Source organism: Poromitra crassiceps (assembly GCF_964638095.1).
Source record: "Poromitra crassiceps genome assembly, chromosome: 4".
In the NCBI taxonomy this organism is placed as follows: domain Eukaryota; kingdom Metazoa; phylum Chordata; class Actinopteri; order Beryciformes; family Melamphaidae; genus Poromitra; species Poromitra crassiceps.
Window position 1 is genome coordinate 77105587 of NC_139626.1, and position 17209 is coordinate 77122795.

Consider the following 17209-nt stretch of genomic DNA (forward strand, 5'->3'; position numbering starts at 1 on the left):
CATCTGGTGGGTTTGACCTCCGGCAATGGGCCAGCAATGTGCCGACCGTCGTCAGCCACCTACCCAAGGAGGCCAAATCAGAAAGTTTCGAACTCTGGTTGGCCCAAGACAAGAATGACTCTACAGAGTCAACCCTGGGGCTCAGCTGGTCATGTGAAGCAGACGTCCTGGGGTACAAGCACCGGCCCATAGACTACGGAGTAGTCACCATGAGGAATGTCTACAGAGTCTTGGCAAGCCAGTATGACCCGCTGGGATTCATTCTGCCCTATACCACCCGGGCAAAAATGCTTGTGAGACGCCTCTGGGACAGGCATCAGGACTGGGATGACCCTGCACTTCCCCACGATCTCCTGCAGGAATGGAAAGACTGGGAGTCTGAGCTACATGTGCTCCCCCAAGTGATTTTGCCCAGGCCATACATTCCAGCCGATGTGGACCAGTCCAAGGTCTACAGAGAGATCCACGTCTTCTGTGACGCCTCGGAGCAAGTGTATGGCTCAGTTGCTTACTTGAGAACGGTGGACAGCCATGGGACAGTCTATCTGTCATTTCTCCTCGCCCGCTCCAGAGTCGCACCAAAACGTGTACTCTCCATGCCCAGGCTTGAGCTGTGCGCAGCTTTTAGCGGGGCCCAGCTATCCAGGCTCCTGGAGAAGGAGCTCACCTTGAAGGTCGACCACACCGTTCTGTGGACGGATTCCACCACGGTGTTGTCATGGCTGCAGTCACCATCTTGCCAATTCAAGGTTTTCGTTGGTGTTCGGGTTGCAGAAATCCAACACCTTACCGATCTGAAAGCGTGGCGTTACGTGGATTCAGCAAACAACCCCGCTGATGATCTCACACGTGGCAAGACACTAAGAGAGTTGGTGGAGCCGAACAGATGGAGTCAAGGTCCCCCCTTCCTTCTGCTAAGTGGAGAAGAGTGGCCCGAAAGGCCTACCACCTATCCAGAGGCCGACACTGCAGAACTGCGCAAGGGTACTTTCTGTGGGTCTATCTCCACCAAGCCAAATCTACCTACCCCAGGAGGTAAAGATCCCGACTCCTGGGCCGACCTTCTGAAGACAACAGCACAGGAGCTACATGGGGCGGCGGATCCTGGAGAAGCTCCGACAGCCGACAACTACCTGGACGCCGAGACTCTGATCCTCAGGAGAGCTCAGCACGACAGCTTTCCGGAGGAGCTGCGCCTGTTGAAATCCAATAAACCTGTTGCCACCAGCAGTAGGCTACTCACCTTAGCACCAGAGCTAGATGAGGCAGCAGAGCTCATCCGTGTAGGGGGAAGGCTTCGCCAATCTGAAGACCTAGATCCAGCAACCATGCACCCGATCGTCCTGGATCCAGCTCATCCAACAACCAAGCTCCTGATTCAGCACTTTGATAGCCAGTTGTGCCATCCTGGCCCAGAACGAGTATTTGCAGAAATGAGGCAAAAGTTCTGGATCCTGCGAGGCCGGGAAGCAGTGAGGCGAAGTCAATACACCTGCACGGACTGCCGACGCTGGAAAGCCAAGCCTGCAGTTCCAAAGATGGCTGATCTTCCCCCAGCACGCCTTCGCCTCTTCAAGCCGGCATTCTACTCGACGGGCATAGACTGTTTCGGGCCGCTTGAAGTCAAAGTGGGACGTCGGACTGAAAAGAGGTGGGGCATTATCTTCAAGTGCCTCACTACTCGTGCTGTACATCTGGACCTCCTTAGCTCCATTGATGCCGACTCCTTCCTGATGGCCTTGAGGAGATTCATTGCCCGTCGAGGGACGCCGGCAGAATTGTTCTCGGACCAGGGGACAAATTTCCGTGGAGGAGAGAGAGAGCTGCGGGAGGCCTTCTCTGAGATGTCTCCAGACCTGCAGCAGCAGCTCGCTAAACAAAGGATCGCTTTCCATTTCAACCCTCCAGCAGCACCACACTTTGGAGGAGTGTGGGAGAGAGAGATCCGTTCTGTTAAGACTGCCCTGTCCACCATTATTAGGGCACAGCGTGTTCCCGAAGAAGTCCTACTGACTACGCTCCTTGAAGTGGAAGGGATGCTCAATGCCAAGCCGTTAGGGTATGTATCCTCCAGTATTAGTGACATCGATCCTGTGACCCCCTTCTCTCTTCTGATAGGTCGACCAGATGGATCTCTACCTCAGCTGGTATACCCAGAGACCGAGCTCCTGAGTCGTCGTCGCTGGAGGCATTCCCAGGTCCTGGCAGACTGTTTCTGGGCCAGCTTCATCCGTCTCTACCTGCCCAGCTTGCAGGCACGCCAGAAGTGGCACACTTCTCCAGCTGACATTGCAGAGGACTCCGTGGTGATGATCGTCGATCCCCAGCTGCCCAGAGCTCTCTGGCCCATCGGGCGAGTCGTCAAGACTCACCCCAGTCCGGATGGTCACATCAGATCCGCCGATGTGAGGATCAAGGAACGAGTGTACACCCGACCAGTTGCCAGACTGGTCTTACTCCCAGCTCTTCCTCTTGATCAAGACGAGGACAGTCCTGCAACTTCTGGTCCTCCCCCACAGTGAGACATTAGTCAGTGCCTTTCTTTTGTTGAGCAAATGTATCTCATACATTTGGGGGCGGCTGTACAAAAGGCCCTGTAATGTTTAGTTATTTTAGTTCAGTTATTGTGGACTTTATCATTTCAATAGCAAAGCTGCCATGGCGAACTCTACTGGTGCAACCAGGTACTGCAGCTTCCGTATAATTATAAAAAGAGCTCATCAGCGTGACTTATGTGAAGGGAAAGCCACGGACTTTCAGAGGTGCGCGATTGAGGCTGTTGCTGCTTTTCATCTGGATTTATTTGACCATTGTGTGCGTCCATGAAAGGAAATGTGAGTGATTTCACATTGTGTTCTTTGTTGCTTTTGATTTGAGCCATTCTTTCTGTTTTATAGATATCCTGAGTTAGTAGTTTTTCCACATGTCGATATTTTACCTTAATTGAATAATTGACAGTTGGCCATGTGCTCCATCCATTGAAGTTCCGATAGTTTTGTATGATGTCATGATTGTAATGTTTGTTTGTAGTGATGTTTATTGGCCTACTACTGAAGACTTATGTCATGTGATAGTTATAATATATAATAGGCTATAATTCACCACCTACAGTATTGTGTTACTATGGTAACCAGTAGCCTAATTTCTCTCCGTGCATGTGGGTTTAGTTTTAACCCTTAAGTGGGAAATATGTTTATTCATTTCTGGATACTCAGTTTATAATGCAGTTTATTTCTGTTGTTTATTTCAGACCACACACACACACACCCCCAAATACGGCCAACACTCTGCCTACCGCCTGCTAATAAACCCAGTTACATCCATCAACGCTTCATTATTCCAGTTCTAAACGACTTCCGAAGGGGATGCAATAAACCGGAACCAGCCCTAGCCTAAGTTTACCGTTACCCATTTTACACCCCTTGTAAAAAACTGAAACTCGACCACGTTTCCTTGTTTAGTTACAAGCAGTGGAAGTTAGCTTGTTTTCACTGAAAATGCCCTCCTTTGTAACAGAAATAGGAGAAAAATAGGTTTTTAGTGAACGACACCGTTTCAAGGAGGGATTTCGAAACGTACCCCGACCGCAACGGTGGGGGCCATCGCTGGCGACGCTAAAGTTTTAGCTAACCTGTTCACATCTATGTTCGCAATGGCATCCCAAGTATCATCATACTATTATGGGATGCGATGCGAACAGTTGTATTATGGGATGTGCGTTTCCCAGGCAACGACACACGTTGACACGTTTTGGAACAGCGCTGCACGCTGGCACAATAAAAAAAGAAAATAAAAAAAAAGAAATTGGGTTGCAATTTCTTAGAGCCGCCAACTAAAGCTTCGAGAGCCGCCAGCATCTCGTGAGCCGCGCAATGAGGAACTAGGATCTACTGTATCTATCTACTGTATCTATCTACTGCATCTATCTCTCTATCTATATATCTACTGTATCTATCTATCTATCTACTGTATCTATCTATCTATCTATCTACTGTATCTATCTACTGCATCTATCTCTCTATCTATCTACTGTATCTATCTACTGCATCTATCTCTCTATCTATATATCTACTGTATCTATCTACTGTATATATCTATCTATCTACTGTATCTATCTATCTATCTGTTATGGCAACTGGGCAGGTCTGCCCTCCTTGTGCCTTTAATGCTCTATCTGTGCAGGGCCCCGTTCCAATACCCATACTTGTACTTCTTTCTTGTAGTATGTACTGCCGCTGCCCTCACAAAGTATGGATTGTAGTGTGCAGCATGCATGCAAAATGCATACTATTGGGACACACTACATCTGTCGTCACGTGAGCTTCCTGAACTCCGACCTCTTGCTCACTTCCGCCGACGTCCGCAGCGCCACATTTGAGTTTTTTTTTTTTTTTAATCAATAAACAAAGTCTGGCAGTAACAAACAGTACATTATACAAAAAATTCAGACTAAACATTTACAAAATTGGAACAGACAATCAAATAAACAAAATAAAATAAATAAAGCAAAAACATTAAGTCAGAGATCTAAACAGGAATCAAGATATGCATGTTTTGGTACACACCATGCTTGTTTGGTTTTAACATATTTCAAGGCTTTCTTAAAGTTAATTATCTCATTCATGAACACGCAGCTCAGTCAGTGCGACGTAACTCCAGTAGGTGGCGGTAATGCACAAAAAGTTGTTTGCCAACTGCCATAAAACATTAGAAGAAGAAGAAGACATAACTTCCTGCTGCGCAAAGGATTGTGGGGAAGTTTGGCTCCGAAATAGGAGCTGATGTAGTACAACATCCTGGTACTCTTGGCATACTGCATCTGACATACTATGTATTGGGACAAACTAAATCTTTTTTTGCCTACTAAATAGTATGGAAGTATGGGTATTGGAACGGGGCCCAGGTCTATTAGGTTGGAGCTGTGAGCTGCTCCAGGAGGTGTGGGTGTGGCCAATCAGGAGGATTGCTCTCAGCTGGGTCCTCATCAGCTGGAGGCCTTTAAATATCTGGCGGGACCTCCATTCAGTGTCTGCTTGTAGTACCGTATGGTCAGTACGAACGCCTGCCAAGAAATTCTGAACCTTTTTGCAAGGACAACTATTACTTCATGCTTCATCTCTCAGAGCCGAGCCACTGAACCACCTGGACTTGCCACAACACCATCTGGACTGCCACAGCCGAACCACAACACCATCTGGATTCTGGACTGCCACAGCTAAGTCACTGCACCATCTGGACTGCCATCGGAGCCTCTGCTCGTTTTGGACCTAAAGACTGCACATTCTCAGTGTAACCTGTATTGCCTGTTTTAAGGCTCTAAGTTTTCCTTAAAGTAAAACATTTGTTTAAATCATCGATCACGTCTCTGAGTCTCTGTCTGCATCTGGGTTCCTTGTCGTTCGTGACATCTATCTACTGTATCTATCTATCTATCTATCTATCTATCTATCTATCTCTCTATCTATCTATCTACTGTATCTGGATCTATCTATCTACTGTATCTATCTATCTCTGATGACTGTGAATCTGACAACAGTATACAATAAATATAGATGCATAATGGAGCCAGAGTGGGCAACGCATTTTTCTACTTAAAGGAGAATTTCGTTTTTTTTCAACCTGGACCCTATTTTCCACACTGTATGTGTCTAAGGGACTCATCGTGACATATTTATTTCAAATTGGTCAAGTACTCACTGAGATAGCCTTGTTTACAGCTCGAGCAATGTGCTCAAACAACTATCAGTGTAACTACACAGGGCAATCCTGCACCGCATCGTCAATACACTTTCGCTAATAAAACTGCTTGTTTTGCCGTCTGCGGGAAGGCTCAAACTGTCAATAGTGTTTGGCAACATGGAAACGACTCTATACATGAGTATTATTCTCTGGGGTTTACTGTCGGACAGAGAAAATGTGCGTATGAAGAGGAGAGAGAGAAAGGAGCACAGCGTTATTGCTGAGAGGTGAAATCTTCCGTGTTGACACAGCGCCTCTCGCTCTCGCTCTCTCTCTCTGTGTGTGTTCACGCCCATTTTCTCTGTCCGGAGAGGCGTTTCCATGTTGCCAGACACTATTGACAGTTTGAGCCTTCCCGCAGATGGCAAAACAAGCAGTTTTATTAGCGAACGTGTATTGACGATGCGGTGCAGGATTGCCCTGTGTAGTTACACTGATAGTTGTTTGGACACATTGCTCGAGCTGTAAACAAGGCTATCTTGGTGAGTAATTGACCAGGTTGAAAAAAAAAACTAAATTCTCCTTTAACACATTCACTGCCAGCCTTTTTTTTTTTTTACTGTAGGTAGGTTCTGCCAGAGGTTTTTTTTTGAGGATTCTGGCTCATTTTACAAGAGCCGAGGATTATTTTCTGCTTGGAGTTTGTGAACACAAAGTTCACAAAAGTACTAATAGAACGTGTGCTTTCTGTCTAAAATAGTTAGTTTGTAGAGTTAGTAGTTATGTAGATATTAGCCGTTGAGTACAGCATGGTTTCAGCGTCTGAGACAGGAAGCTGAGATAATCGCAGTTTTGTAAAATTCAATCAAACAGGCAGAACAGTCACTTTAACCATTTATTTTTGGCATCAGTGAGAGATCAGACATCTGAACAATATAGTTCTGAACACCCTCTCCTTCAAACTCCTCCCTCCGTGGGCGTGTCTGGTGGCGTTTGTCACAAGCCAGTTTCTCCTGCCTGTCTGAGCAGTGAGCAGCCTCCCTCTCTGGCGGCCCCTCGTCGGCGAGTGTGGCGAGTGTGGACTGTGGATGGGGATCAATCGTTTCTTGGATTTTCGGTTGAGAGCTTTGATGAAGCTTTGTGCGATTCTAGGCTTTATGCTGCCCACCCAGTCTATTTTTGGAACCCCCCACCGTTGTGCGCCCGTGTGCAGCAGCGTGAAAGCGTTTTCGCCTACAGTATGAGAATGAGGCTCGTTCGTTTCTGGGTTTTCGGAATGCGTGCGATTCTGGCCTTTCTGCGGGTGTTTCAAAGTGTGTTTCACCCATAATCTATTATGCAAATTTGCAATCCCCCACGCCAGCACCCAGGCACCGCTCTCCGCTCTCGGTGTCCTGCTGCTGGCGCGGCCGCTCTCGGGCGAGTCTGGTGACTGATGACTGTAAAATCGCCAAGCCATTTCCTTGAGAATGGCTTCCTCCCGCGGCTGTTTTTGGTTGGCTTTCTCTCTGTCGGGAGAGCACTGTCGCCACTTAGTTGGTCGGTAAAAAAGATTATACACATTCAATACTTCCAATATTTTTATAGGAGACGGGGGGAGCGTTGATCCACGCCCGACCGTCAAAATTTTATTTTTTATTTTTTTAAGACGAGATATCTCGTCTTTGGCACTCAACGGTTGGATTCTGTAAGACGAGATATCTCGTCATTGGCAGTCAACGTGTTAAGTTAACTCCCAGTGGTCGGCACCTTACCACAACCTTTGGTGTGCGACTGTGTTACTTTTCCTTTGATGTGAATCTGACAACAACATCTGAAATAAATACCTTTTATCAGTAGACTGCTGTCCATCTTTGAAGTGAAAAGGGTGAGACATAGACCGGTCACTCTTCATGGACACACAGCTGGGCTCAGGGGAGTCTGCTCTCTGCTGCTGCATCCTGAGAGAAACACATTATGGACATTGATGTTGAAGGTACAGTATATGTGTGTCTTTATGAAGAAGACAATTTCATGTTTTTCATTCTTGTTTATGTTCCAGGGCCGAATAATATCTGCTGAAAACCATAACTGACAACTTCAGTGTTGCACTGTCCCATTCAGCAGATCAACCGTTTGTTCGTCTTGCAGATTTTAATACACAGCCTTCAACTAACCTGAGGATTTTTATTGTAAAGAGAAAGAGAACAGATATACAGCTGCAATTTTTGAGAGAGAAGAAGAAACGAAACGAGCAGAGGTGTGTGTGTGTGTGTGTGTGTGTGTGTGTGTGTGTGTGTGTGTGTGTGTGTGTGTGTGTGTGTGTGTCTAGACTGGCCAGTGGAGCGTGAGGCAGGACTACATCCCCCAAAAGTTGTATCGCCCTGAACTCTCTCGCCCTATGACCTATGCGTGTTCTTCACGCATACCCCTGCGGCCCACTGCCGGAGCTTGTCGGACTACCCCCATTGACTATGAATGGAGCACGGAGGGTCAATGCGAGCGTCAGATTGTGTCTGAATGAGCCCTAAGTCTTCTGTTTCGGGAATCTACTCAACCTCCTACAATTTGCTTATAAATGGCACAGGGGGACAGAGGACACGCCTCTCACTATGATGGACCAATAGCCAGACACCTACAACAATCAAAAACATTTTGAATTTGGATTCTAACACTATGCATATTGACACACATTTAGAACGACTTTTTAAGATGAACATGAATGGTGGCCTCAAGAGAGTTTTTACTATTTTACTATTCAGGTGAGCTTGTGTTACAGTGGGGTGCCACAAGGATGTGCGTTGCCACCATTTCTGTTTTGCGCTTACAGAAGCCTTACACCAATGAAATGACTGTTCAGAATGAGAATCACTTTTGATTTGATGTGAAATGGTCTGTGTTCTGGGCAGTTCAAAGCAGCGTACTCCCCCAGTTTGAAGTCCATCAGACAAATGGTTCTTGAGATAAACCGCTTTTTGTGTTGACACGATGCCGAATTGCATGAAATTCGGTGCCCCATCTATGTGCCGACAGCCCGCAGTGCCCACAACCCACAAGCAGAACCAGCTGACCGAGGCGGTGTGCAGCATGTGGGTGGACTGGCTGGAGCTAACCTCTCCCAGCCCCCATGCCTAAACCTAACCTCTCCCACCCCCCACGCCTAAACCTAACCTCCCCCAGACCCTAACCCTAAACCTAACCTCTCACGCCTAAACCTAACCTCTCCCACCCCCACGCCTAAACCTAACCTCCCCCAGTCCCTAACCCTAAACCTAACCTCTCCCACCCCGCACGCCTAAACCTAACCTCCCCCAGACCCTAACCCTAAACCTAACCTCTCTTACCCCCCACGCCTAAACCTAACCTCCCCCACAACCTAACCCTAAACCTAACCTCTCCCACGGCCCACGAATTTGGGACTGAACTCCGTCAGGTCTCCTAAGCGCACCCCCCCAGTTTGAAGTCGATATGACGATTCTCGAAATAAACCACTTTTTGTGTTGCCAGTAGGTGCCGCTATGCCGAATTGCACAAAATTCGGCACTGCACTCCATCAGGTCCACCGAAGCCAGGGGCATTTTCTGGCAGAGAGCAAAGTTGGGGAGTGAGAGGGGATGACATGCGGCAAAGGACCTCGGGTCGGATTCGAACCCGCGTCGGCCGCACGGAGGACCGAGCCTCCGTCGTGCGCTGTTTCGCTACCCCTGACCAGCCAATCAAAGTGATTTCTGTCACTAATGATCCAACGCTGATGCAAAGCCGCCAACAAAGCCAACTAGTGTCAACGGTCCGGGACTAGGGCTGCAACAACTAATCGATTAAATCGATTAAAATCGATGATCAAATTCGTTGGCAACGAATTTGATTATCGATTTGTTGCCTCGTGATTAGTTGGACCGCAGAGCCATCTGTTTTGTTGATAAAAAACAACAGCTGATCGCAGCTGCTGCGGCGCAGTGCTGGCTACGTCACTCCCTGGCCCCGCTGTCGCGGAGCCGACTACCTCACTCGCCTTGCGCACGCGCAATAAACGACAAACAACTTGGAAACATGGCCGAGGAGAAAGCAGCAGCTCGACCCAAAACTTAGCAAATTTGGGAGCACTTCATATTAACTGGAAATAAAAAGTCTGTTACGTGCAAAATGTGCAAAGCCGATCTTGCATGGCATGGCAGCACAACGGCCCTGCGTGAACACCTTAAACGCAAACATGTTGGATCATTGGATGGTGCCAAGGGAGCTCAGCAGCGGGGTAAGTTAACGTTATTCTACTACAAACTCGATATGCATGTAAACCATTAATGTTACATTATTAGACCCATGTGTATTGTTGTTTGAAGTGGAAATGTTCGTCTCACAGCAGATAGTTTGTTTTGTTTATCTAACGTTAACAGTCGATGCGCATTGCGCCCGCATCCAGGTCGACAACATTAACGTTATAGCCGACCGGCTAGTTAACGTTACGTTACGTTGCTAACGTTAGTGGTAGAGCAGACAGCAGATAGTTTGTTTTGTTTATCTAACGTTAACAGTCGATGCGCATTGCGCCCGCATCCAGGTCGACAACATTAACGTTATAGCCGACCGGCTAGTTAACGTTACGCGTTAGCTAGCTAACGTTAGTGGTAGAGCAGACTTGGTCTGTAAACTAAGGCTAAAAGAGATGTTGTTGTCCCTTGTTCATTGGTGTGTGTGTGTGTGTGTGCGTGCATCTTAATGTAAGGAGTGAGCTAGGACAAATTTCATTTGAGGCTTCTGTTATATAAAGGCCTTCTTTACATAAGCAATTATCAACTAAATCATCAATGAGTGAGTTTTATTGAGTTTTATGTTAATAGTGCTGTTAGGCATACTCGCTCATACTGTCTTTCTCATTTCAGAAAAAAACAACTCACCATGAGGCGTTTCGTTGTGGGGAATGCGGCTTGTATACCAAGGCAAGCAGCCATCATGACAGACAGTGTCCTGAACATGCTGGTTGGTCACCGACATGAGGCCCATGTCAACGGTTGGAGATGCAGGCTTCATTGCCATGATTAACACCCTCCACCATGGCTACACTCTTCCTTCAAGAACATTCTTCACAAAACTGATGGAGCGAAAATATTTAGACACATTCCAGGAGCAGGTCCGTTAAAGCACTTTATTTAAGAAGATATGAAGATATCTGCAGGGAGGAGAGGGGAGGTGAAGTGGTGAAGGGCTAAAGGAAGTAGGCAGTGAAGGAGAGAGGAAGTAAAGTGGTGAAGGGCTAAAGGAAGTAGGCAGTGAAAGAGGAGGTGAAGGGCTGAAGGAAGGAGGCAGTGAAGGAGAGGGGAGGGGAAGGGATGAATCTGTTATCTTCAATTTAACTTTTGTGTTTTAAATTTAACTGTGATTTTGTGATTCCCATTTTTCTTTGCAAGTTTAAAAGAAACCAGTGTGAATACAGTATACTATAAACAAGAGGGGACAAAGAAAAAACATCTACCACCAAAAAATCCTCTTCATTTTCTTTGCAAGTTTAAAATAAAGTTTACCACTGAATACAGTAGAAGAGGGGACAAAGAAAAAAGATGTACCACACTGATGGACAGTCAATGACAGGAAAAAGAAAAATAGCACTGGTTCGGTTCATGTTCTTGAGTAAATAAAAACAGTTTTCTACAATTTAACTTGGTTGTGGTTTCCCCCTTTTTGTATGCAAGTTTGAAGTGTTCCAATATAAACCACTAATGAATACAGTATAAACAAGAATGTTTTGATGCAGACTTATGTTGCAGGGACTACTAGAATCATCGTAATGTTGGAATTGTATGCATCAAAGGGTTAAATCGAGCATTTCTGAGCGATTTCAATATATCCGATTAATCGATTAATCGACAACTAACCCTACTGATTAATCGATTATCAAAATAATCGTTAGTTGCAGCCCTATCCGGGACACACCGCAAATACTAGAGCTATCTATCTATATCTATCTATCTATCTATCTACTGTATCTATCTACTGCATCTATCTCTCTATCTATCTATCTATCTATCTACTGTATTTATCTACTGTATATATCTCTATCTCTATCTACTGTATCTATCTCTCTCTCTATCTACTGTATCTATCTATCTATCTATCGTATCTATCTACTGCATCTATCTCTCTATCTATCTATCTACTGTATATATCTCTCTATCTATCTATCTATCTACTGTATATATCTACTGTATCTACTGTATCTATCTCTCTATCTACTGTATCTATCTCTCTATATATCTACTCTATCTATCTATCTATCATCTACTGTATCCATCTACTGTATCTATCTATCTACTGCATCTATCTCTCTATCTACTGTATCTATCTATCTATCTATCTCTGATGACTGTGAATCTGACAACAGTATACAATAAATATAGATGCATAATGGAGCCAGAGTGGGCAACGGATTTTTCTACTTAAGTTCACTCCCAGTGGTCGGCACCTTACCACAACCTTTGGTGTGCGACTGTGTGTTACTTTTCCTTTGATGTGAATCTGACAACAGCATCTGAAATAAATACCTCTGATCAGTAGACTGCTGTCCATCTTTGAAGTTACGAGGATGAGACATAGACCAGTCACTCTTCATGGACACACAGCTGGGCTCAGGGGAGTCTGCTCTCTCCTGCTGGATCCTGAGAGAAACACATTATGGACATTGTGAAGGTACTCATTAAAACAATGAGTGAATCAGAGCAGAGCTGTGTGTGTGTGTGTGTGTGTGTGTGTGTGTGTGTGTGTGTGTGTGTGTGTGTGTGTGTGTGTGGCGTCTAGACTGGCCAGTGGAGCGTGAGACTACATCCCCCAAAAGTTGTATCGCCCTGAACTCTCTCGCCCTACGACCTATGCATGTTTTTCACGCATACCCCTGCATCGCCCACTGCCGGAGGCTGTTGGACTACCCCCATTGACTATGAATGGAGCACGGAGGGTCAATGCGAGCGTCAGATTGTGTCTGAATGAGCCCTAAGTCTTCTGTTTCGGGAATCTACTCAACCTCCTACAATTTGCTTATAAATGGCACAGGGGGACAGAGGACACGCCTCTCACTATGATGGACCAATAGCCAGACACCTACAACAATCAAAAGCATTTTGAATTTGGATTCTAACACTATGCAAATTGACACACATTTAGAATGACTTTTTAAGATGAACAGAGAATGGTGGCCTCAGAGAGATTTTACTATTTTGCTATTCAGATGAGCTTGTGTTACAGTGGGGTGCCACAAGGATACGTGTTGCCACCATTTCTGTTTTGCGCTTACACCAATGAAATTACTGTTCAGAATCAGAATCACTTTTGATTTGATGTGAAATGGTCTGTGTTCTGGGCAGTTCAAAGCAGCGTACTCGCCCAGTTTGAAGTCCATCAGACAAATGGTTCTTGAGATAAACCGCTTTTTGTGTTGACACAATGCCGAATTGCATGAAATTCGGTGCCCTGTCTATGTGCCGACAACCCACAAGCAGAACCAGCTGACCGAGGCGGTGTGCAGCGTGTCGGTGGACTGGCTGGAGCTAACCTCTCCCAGCCCCCATGCCTAAACCTAACCTCTCCCACCCCACCCCCCACGCCTAAACCTAACCTCCCCCAGACCCTAACCCTAAACCTAACCTCTCACGCCTAAACCTAACCTCTCCCACCCCCACGCCTAAACCTAACCTCCCCCAGTCCCTAACCCTAAACCTAACCTCTCCCACCCTGCACGCCTAAACCTAACCTCCCCCAGACCCTAACCCTAAACCTAACCTCTCTTACCCCCCACGCCTAAACCTAACCTCCCCCACAACCTAACCCTAAACCTAACCTCTCCCACGGCCCCCGAATTTGGGACTGAACTCCGTCAGGTCTCCTAAGCTCACCCCCCCAATTTGAAGTCGATATGACGATTCTCGAAATAAACCACTTTTTGTGTTGCCAGTAGGTGCCGCTATGCCGAATTGTACAAAATTCGGCACTGCACTCCATCAGGTCCACCGAAGCCAGGGGCATTTTCTGGCAGAGAGCAAAGTTGGGGAGTGAGAGGGGATGACATGCGGCAAAGGACCTCGGGTCGGATTCGAACCCGCGTCGGCCGCACGGAGGACCGAGCCTCCGTCGTGCGCTGTTTCGCTACCCCTGACCAGCCAATCAAAGTGATTTCTGTCACCAATGATCCAAGGCTGCTTCAAAGCCGCCGACAAAGCCAACTAGTGTCAACGGTCCGGGACACACCACAAATACTAGAGCTATCTATCTATCTATCTATCTATCTATCTATCTATCTAACTACTGTATTTATCTACTGTATCTATCTCTATCTATCTATCTACTGTATCAGAATCAGAATCAGAAAGACTTTAATGATCCCCGGGGGGAAATTGGGACAAGTTACAGTAGCTCGCTCACAGAACACACATAGCATAAATAAAATAAAAATAAACCGTAGTAAATGCAATATTAAGTAATAAGCAGAAAAACACAACATAGCATAGAATAACTAGTAAATGCGATAGAAGCAAAAGCACAAAATAAGTAGAATGTCTAAGTAGCAAAATACCAATACGTAGAGTAAGTATAGTATACATTCCGTGTCAATTATCATTATTGCCTGTGACATATTGCACATATTGCACGTGATTTATATTAAGTCGGCTTGCCCTATACGTTACACGTGGCTCAGCCAGGCACAGTTAACATATCGGCTGGCTCAGTCTCAGGGAGACTGAGCGTCTCCGAGGTGCTCTTTTAAGAGAGGCATTAAATAGACCAATGGCCACAGGCAGGAATGATTTCCTGTGCCTCTCCGTATTGCATCTAGGTGGAATCAGTCTCTCACTGAACGTGCTCCTGTGTTTGACTAGCACGTCGTGGAGTGGGTGCGAGTCATTGTTCATGATGGAGCGTAGCCTGGACAACGTTCTCTTCTCTGACACCGCAGTCAGAGAGCCCAGATCCAGCCCCACAATGTCCCTGGCCTTACGGATCAATTTGTTGAGTCTGTTGACATCCGCTGCCTTCAGCCTGCTGCCCCAGCACACAATAGCATACAGGAAGGCACTAGCCACTACCGACTCGTAGAACATCCTCAGCATGGTCCGGCAGACGTTGAAGGACCTCAGCCGTCTCAAAGTAGAGACGGCTTTGCCCCTTCTTGTAGAGTGCATCAGAGTTCTTAGCCCAGTCTAGTTTATTGTCAATGTACACTCCAAGGTACTTGTAATCCTCCACTATGTCAACACTGACCCCGTGGATTGAGACAGGGGTCACCGGAGCCTTGACCCTCCTCAGGTCCACCACCAGCTCCTTTGTCTTTGACACGTTGAGCTGCAGGTGGTTCAGCTCACACCATGTGACAAAGTTGGCCACCACATCCCGATACTCATCATCGTCACCATCTTTGATACATCCCACTATCGCAGAGTCATCAGAGAACTTCTGAAGGTGGCAAGACTCTGTCTGGTAGGTGAAGTCCGTAGTGTAGATGGTGAAGAAGAAGGGAGAGAAGACCGCCCCCTGTGGTGCTCCCGTATTGCTGACCACTCTGTCTGACACACAGTATCTATCTCTCTCTCTACTGTATCTATCTATCTATCTATCTATCTATTGTATCTATCTACTGCATCTATCTCTCTATCTATCTATCTACTGTATCTATCTACTGTATATATCTATCTATCTATCTATCTATCTACTGTATATATCTACTGTATCTATCTCTCTACCTACTGTATCTATCTCTCTATATATCTACTCTATCTATCTCCATCTACTGTATCTATCTACTGTATCTATCTCTCTATCTATCTACTGTATCTATCTACTGTATCTATCTATCTATCTATCTACTGTATCTATCTATCTATCTATATATCTACTGTATCTATCTACTGTATCTATCTCTCTACTGTATCTATCTATCTATCTCTGATGACTGTGAATCTGACAACAGTATACAATAAATATAAATGCATAATGGAGCCAGAGTGGGCAACACATTTTTCTATTTAAGTTCACTCCCAGTGGTCGGCACCTTACCACAACCTTTGATGTGCGACTGTGTGTTACTTTTCCTTTGATGTGAATCTGACAACAGCATCTGAAATAAATACCTTTTATCAGTAGACTGCTGTCCATCTTTGAAGTTACGAGGATGAGACATAGACCAGTCACTCTTCATGGACACACAGCTGGGCTCAGGGGAGTCTGCTCTCTCCTGTTGCATCCTGAGAGAAACACATTATGGACATTGTGAAGGTACTCATTAAAACAATGAGTGAATCAGAGCAGAGCTGTGTGTGTGTGTGTGTGTGTGTGTGTGTGTGTGTGTGTGTGTGTGTGTGTGTGTGTGTGTGTGTGTGTGTGTGTGTGTGTGTGTGTGTGTGTGTGTGGCATCTAGACTGGCCGGTGGAGCGTGAGGCAGGGTCTACATCCCCCAAAAGTTGTATCGCCCTGAACTCTCTCGCCCTACGACCTATGCGTGTTTTTCACGCATACCCCTGCGTCGCCCACTGCCGGAGCCTGTCGGACTACCCCCATTGACTATGAATGGAGCACGGAGGGTCAATGCGAGCGTCAGATTGTGTCTGAATGAGCCCTAAGTCTTGTGTTTCAAGAATCTACTCAACCTCCTACAATTTGCTTATAAATAGCACAGGGGGACAGGTTCTCTCTCTACAACATCCGCAAAATCCGTCCCTTTCTCACAAGAGAAGCGACTCAACTCCTGGTCCAGTCTCTTGTCTCCTCCCGCCTGGACTACTGCAACGTGCTTCTGGCCGGCTTACCTGCCACCGACATCCGACCGCTTCAGCTCATTCAGAACGCTGCAGCCTGTCTGATATTCAACCAACCCAAATTCTCTCACGTCACTCCCCTCTTCCAGGAGCTCCACTGGCTTCCCATCTTGGCCCGCATCAAATTCAAGACACTGGTACTGGCCTACAGGGCAGTACACCAGTCAGCTCCCCGGTACCTGCAATCCATGGTCAGGTTCCAAACCTCTCACCGCTCCCTTCGCTCCTCCACCAGTGCAGGTCGCCTCGCCCCTCCTTCGCTACGGGGGCTCAAAAGTCGCTCATCCCGATCTCGACTCTTCTCGTCCCTGGCACCTCAATGGTGGAACGAGCTTCCACCTTCGGTCAGGACTGCTGAATCACTGCCGATCTTTCGGAAAAGACTAAAGACACACCTTTTCAGGCTCCATCTGGGCCCTCCTTGATCTAACTTCGTCTCTCTCTTTCCTTATATTAAAAAAAAAAAAAAAAAAAAAAAAAACCTAACCAACCTTGTACCACTAACCTAAACTTGTACCACTGTTCCTTCAGAAGTTGTAGTTGTCACAGACTGTGCTCCATAGTTGTTGGTTCTATTGCTGACAAAAAATGTGTTATTGTAAGTCGCTTTGGATAAAAGCGTCTGCCAAATGACGTAATGTAATGTAATGTATGTAATGGGACAGAGGACACGCCTCTCACTATGATGGACCAATAGCCAGACACCTACAACAATCAAAAGCATTTTGAATTTGGATTCTAACACTATGCAAATTGAC

The 17209-nt window shown here is 46.2% G+C and overlaps 1 protein-coding gene across 1 annotated transcript in view; it reads right to left on the bottom strand.

The window, feature by feature from the left end:
• Positions 1-5119: 5119 nt before the first annotated feature.
• Positions 5120-17209, bottom strand: part of LOC310775951 (uncharacterized protein) — a gene marked incomplete at its 3' end in the record, with an annotated part of 28028 nt that continues 15938 nt past the window's right edge. The window contains exons 4-7 of the mRNA XM_083636073.1: positions 15768-15881; positions 12195-12308; positions 7506-7619; positions 5120-5168 (exon numbers count right to left, since the gene is read on the bottom strand). Coding sequence (XP_083492199.1) covers positions 5120-5168; positions 7506-7619; positions 12195-12308; positions 15768-15881 — 391 coding nt within the window. The remainder of the gene's footprint in view (positions 5169-7505; positions 7620-12194; positions 12309-15767; positions 15882-17209) is intronic.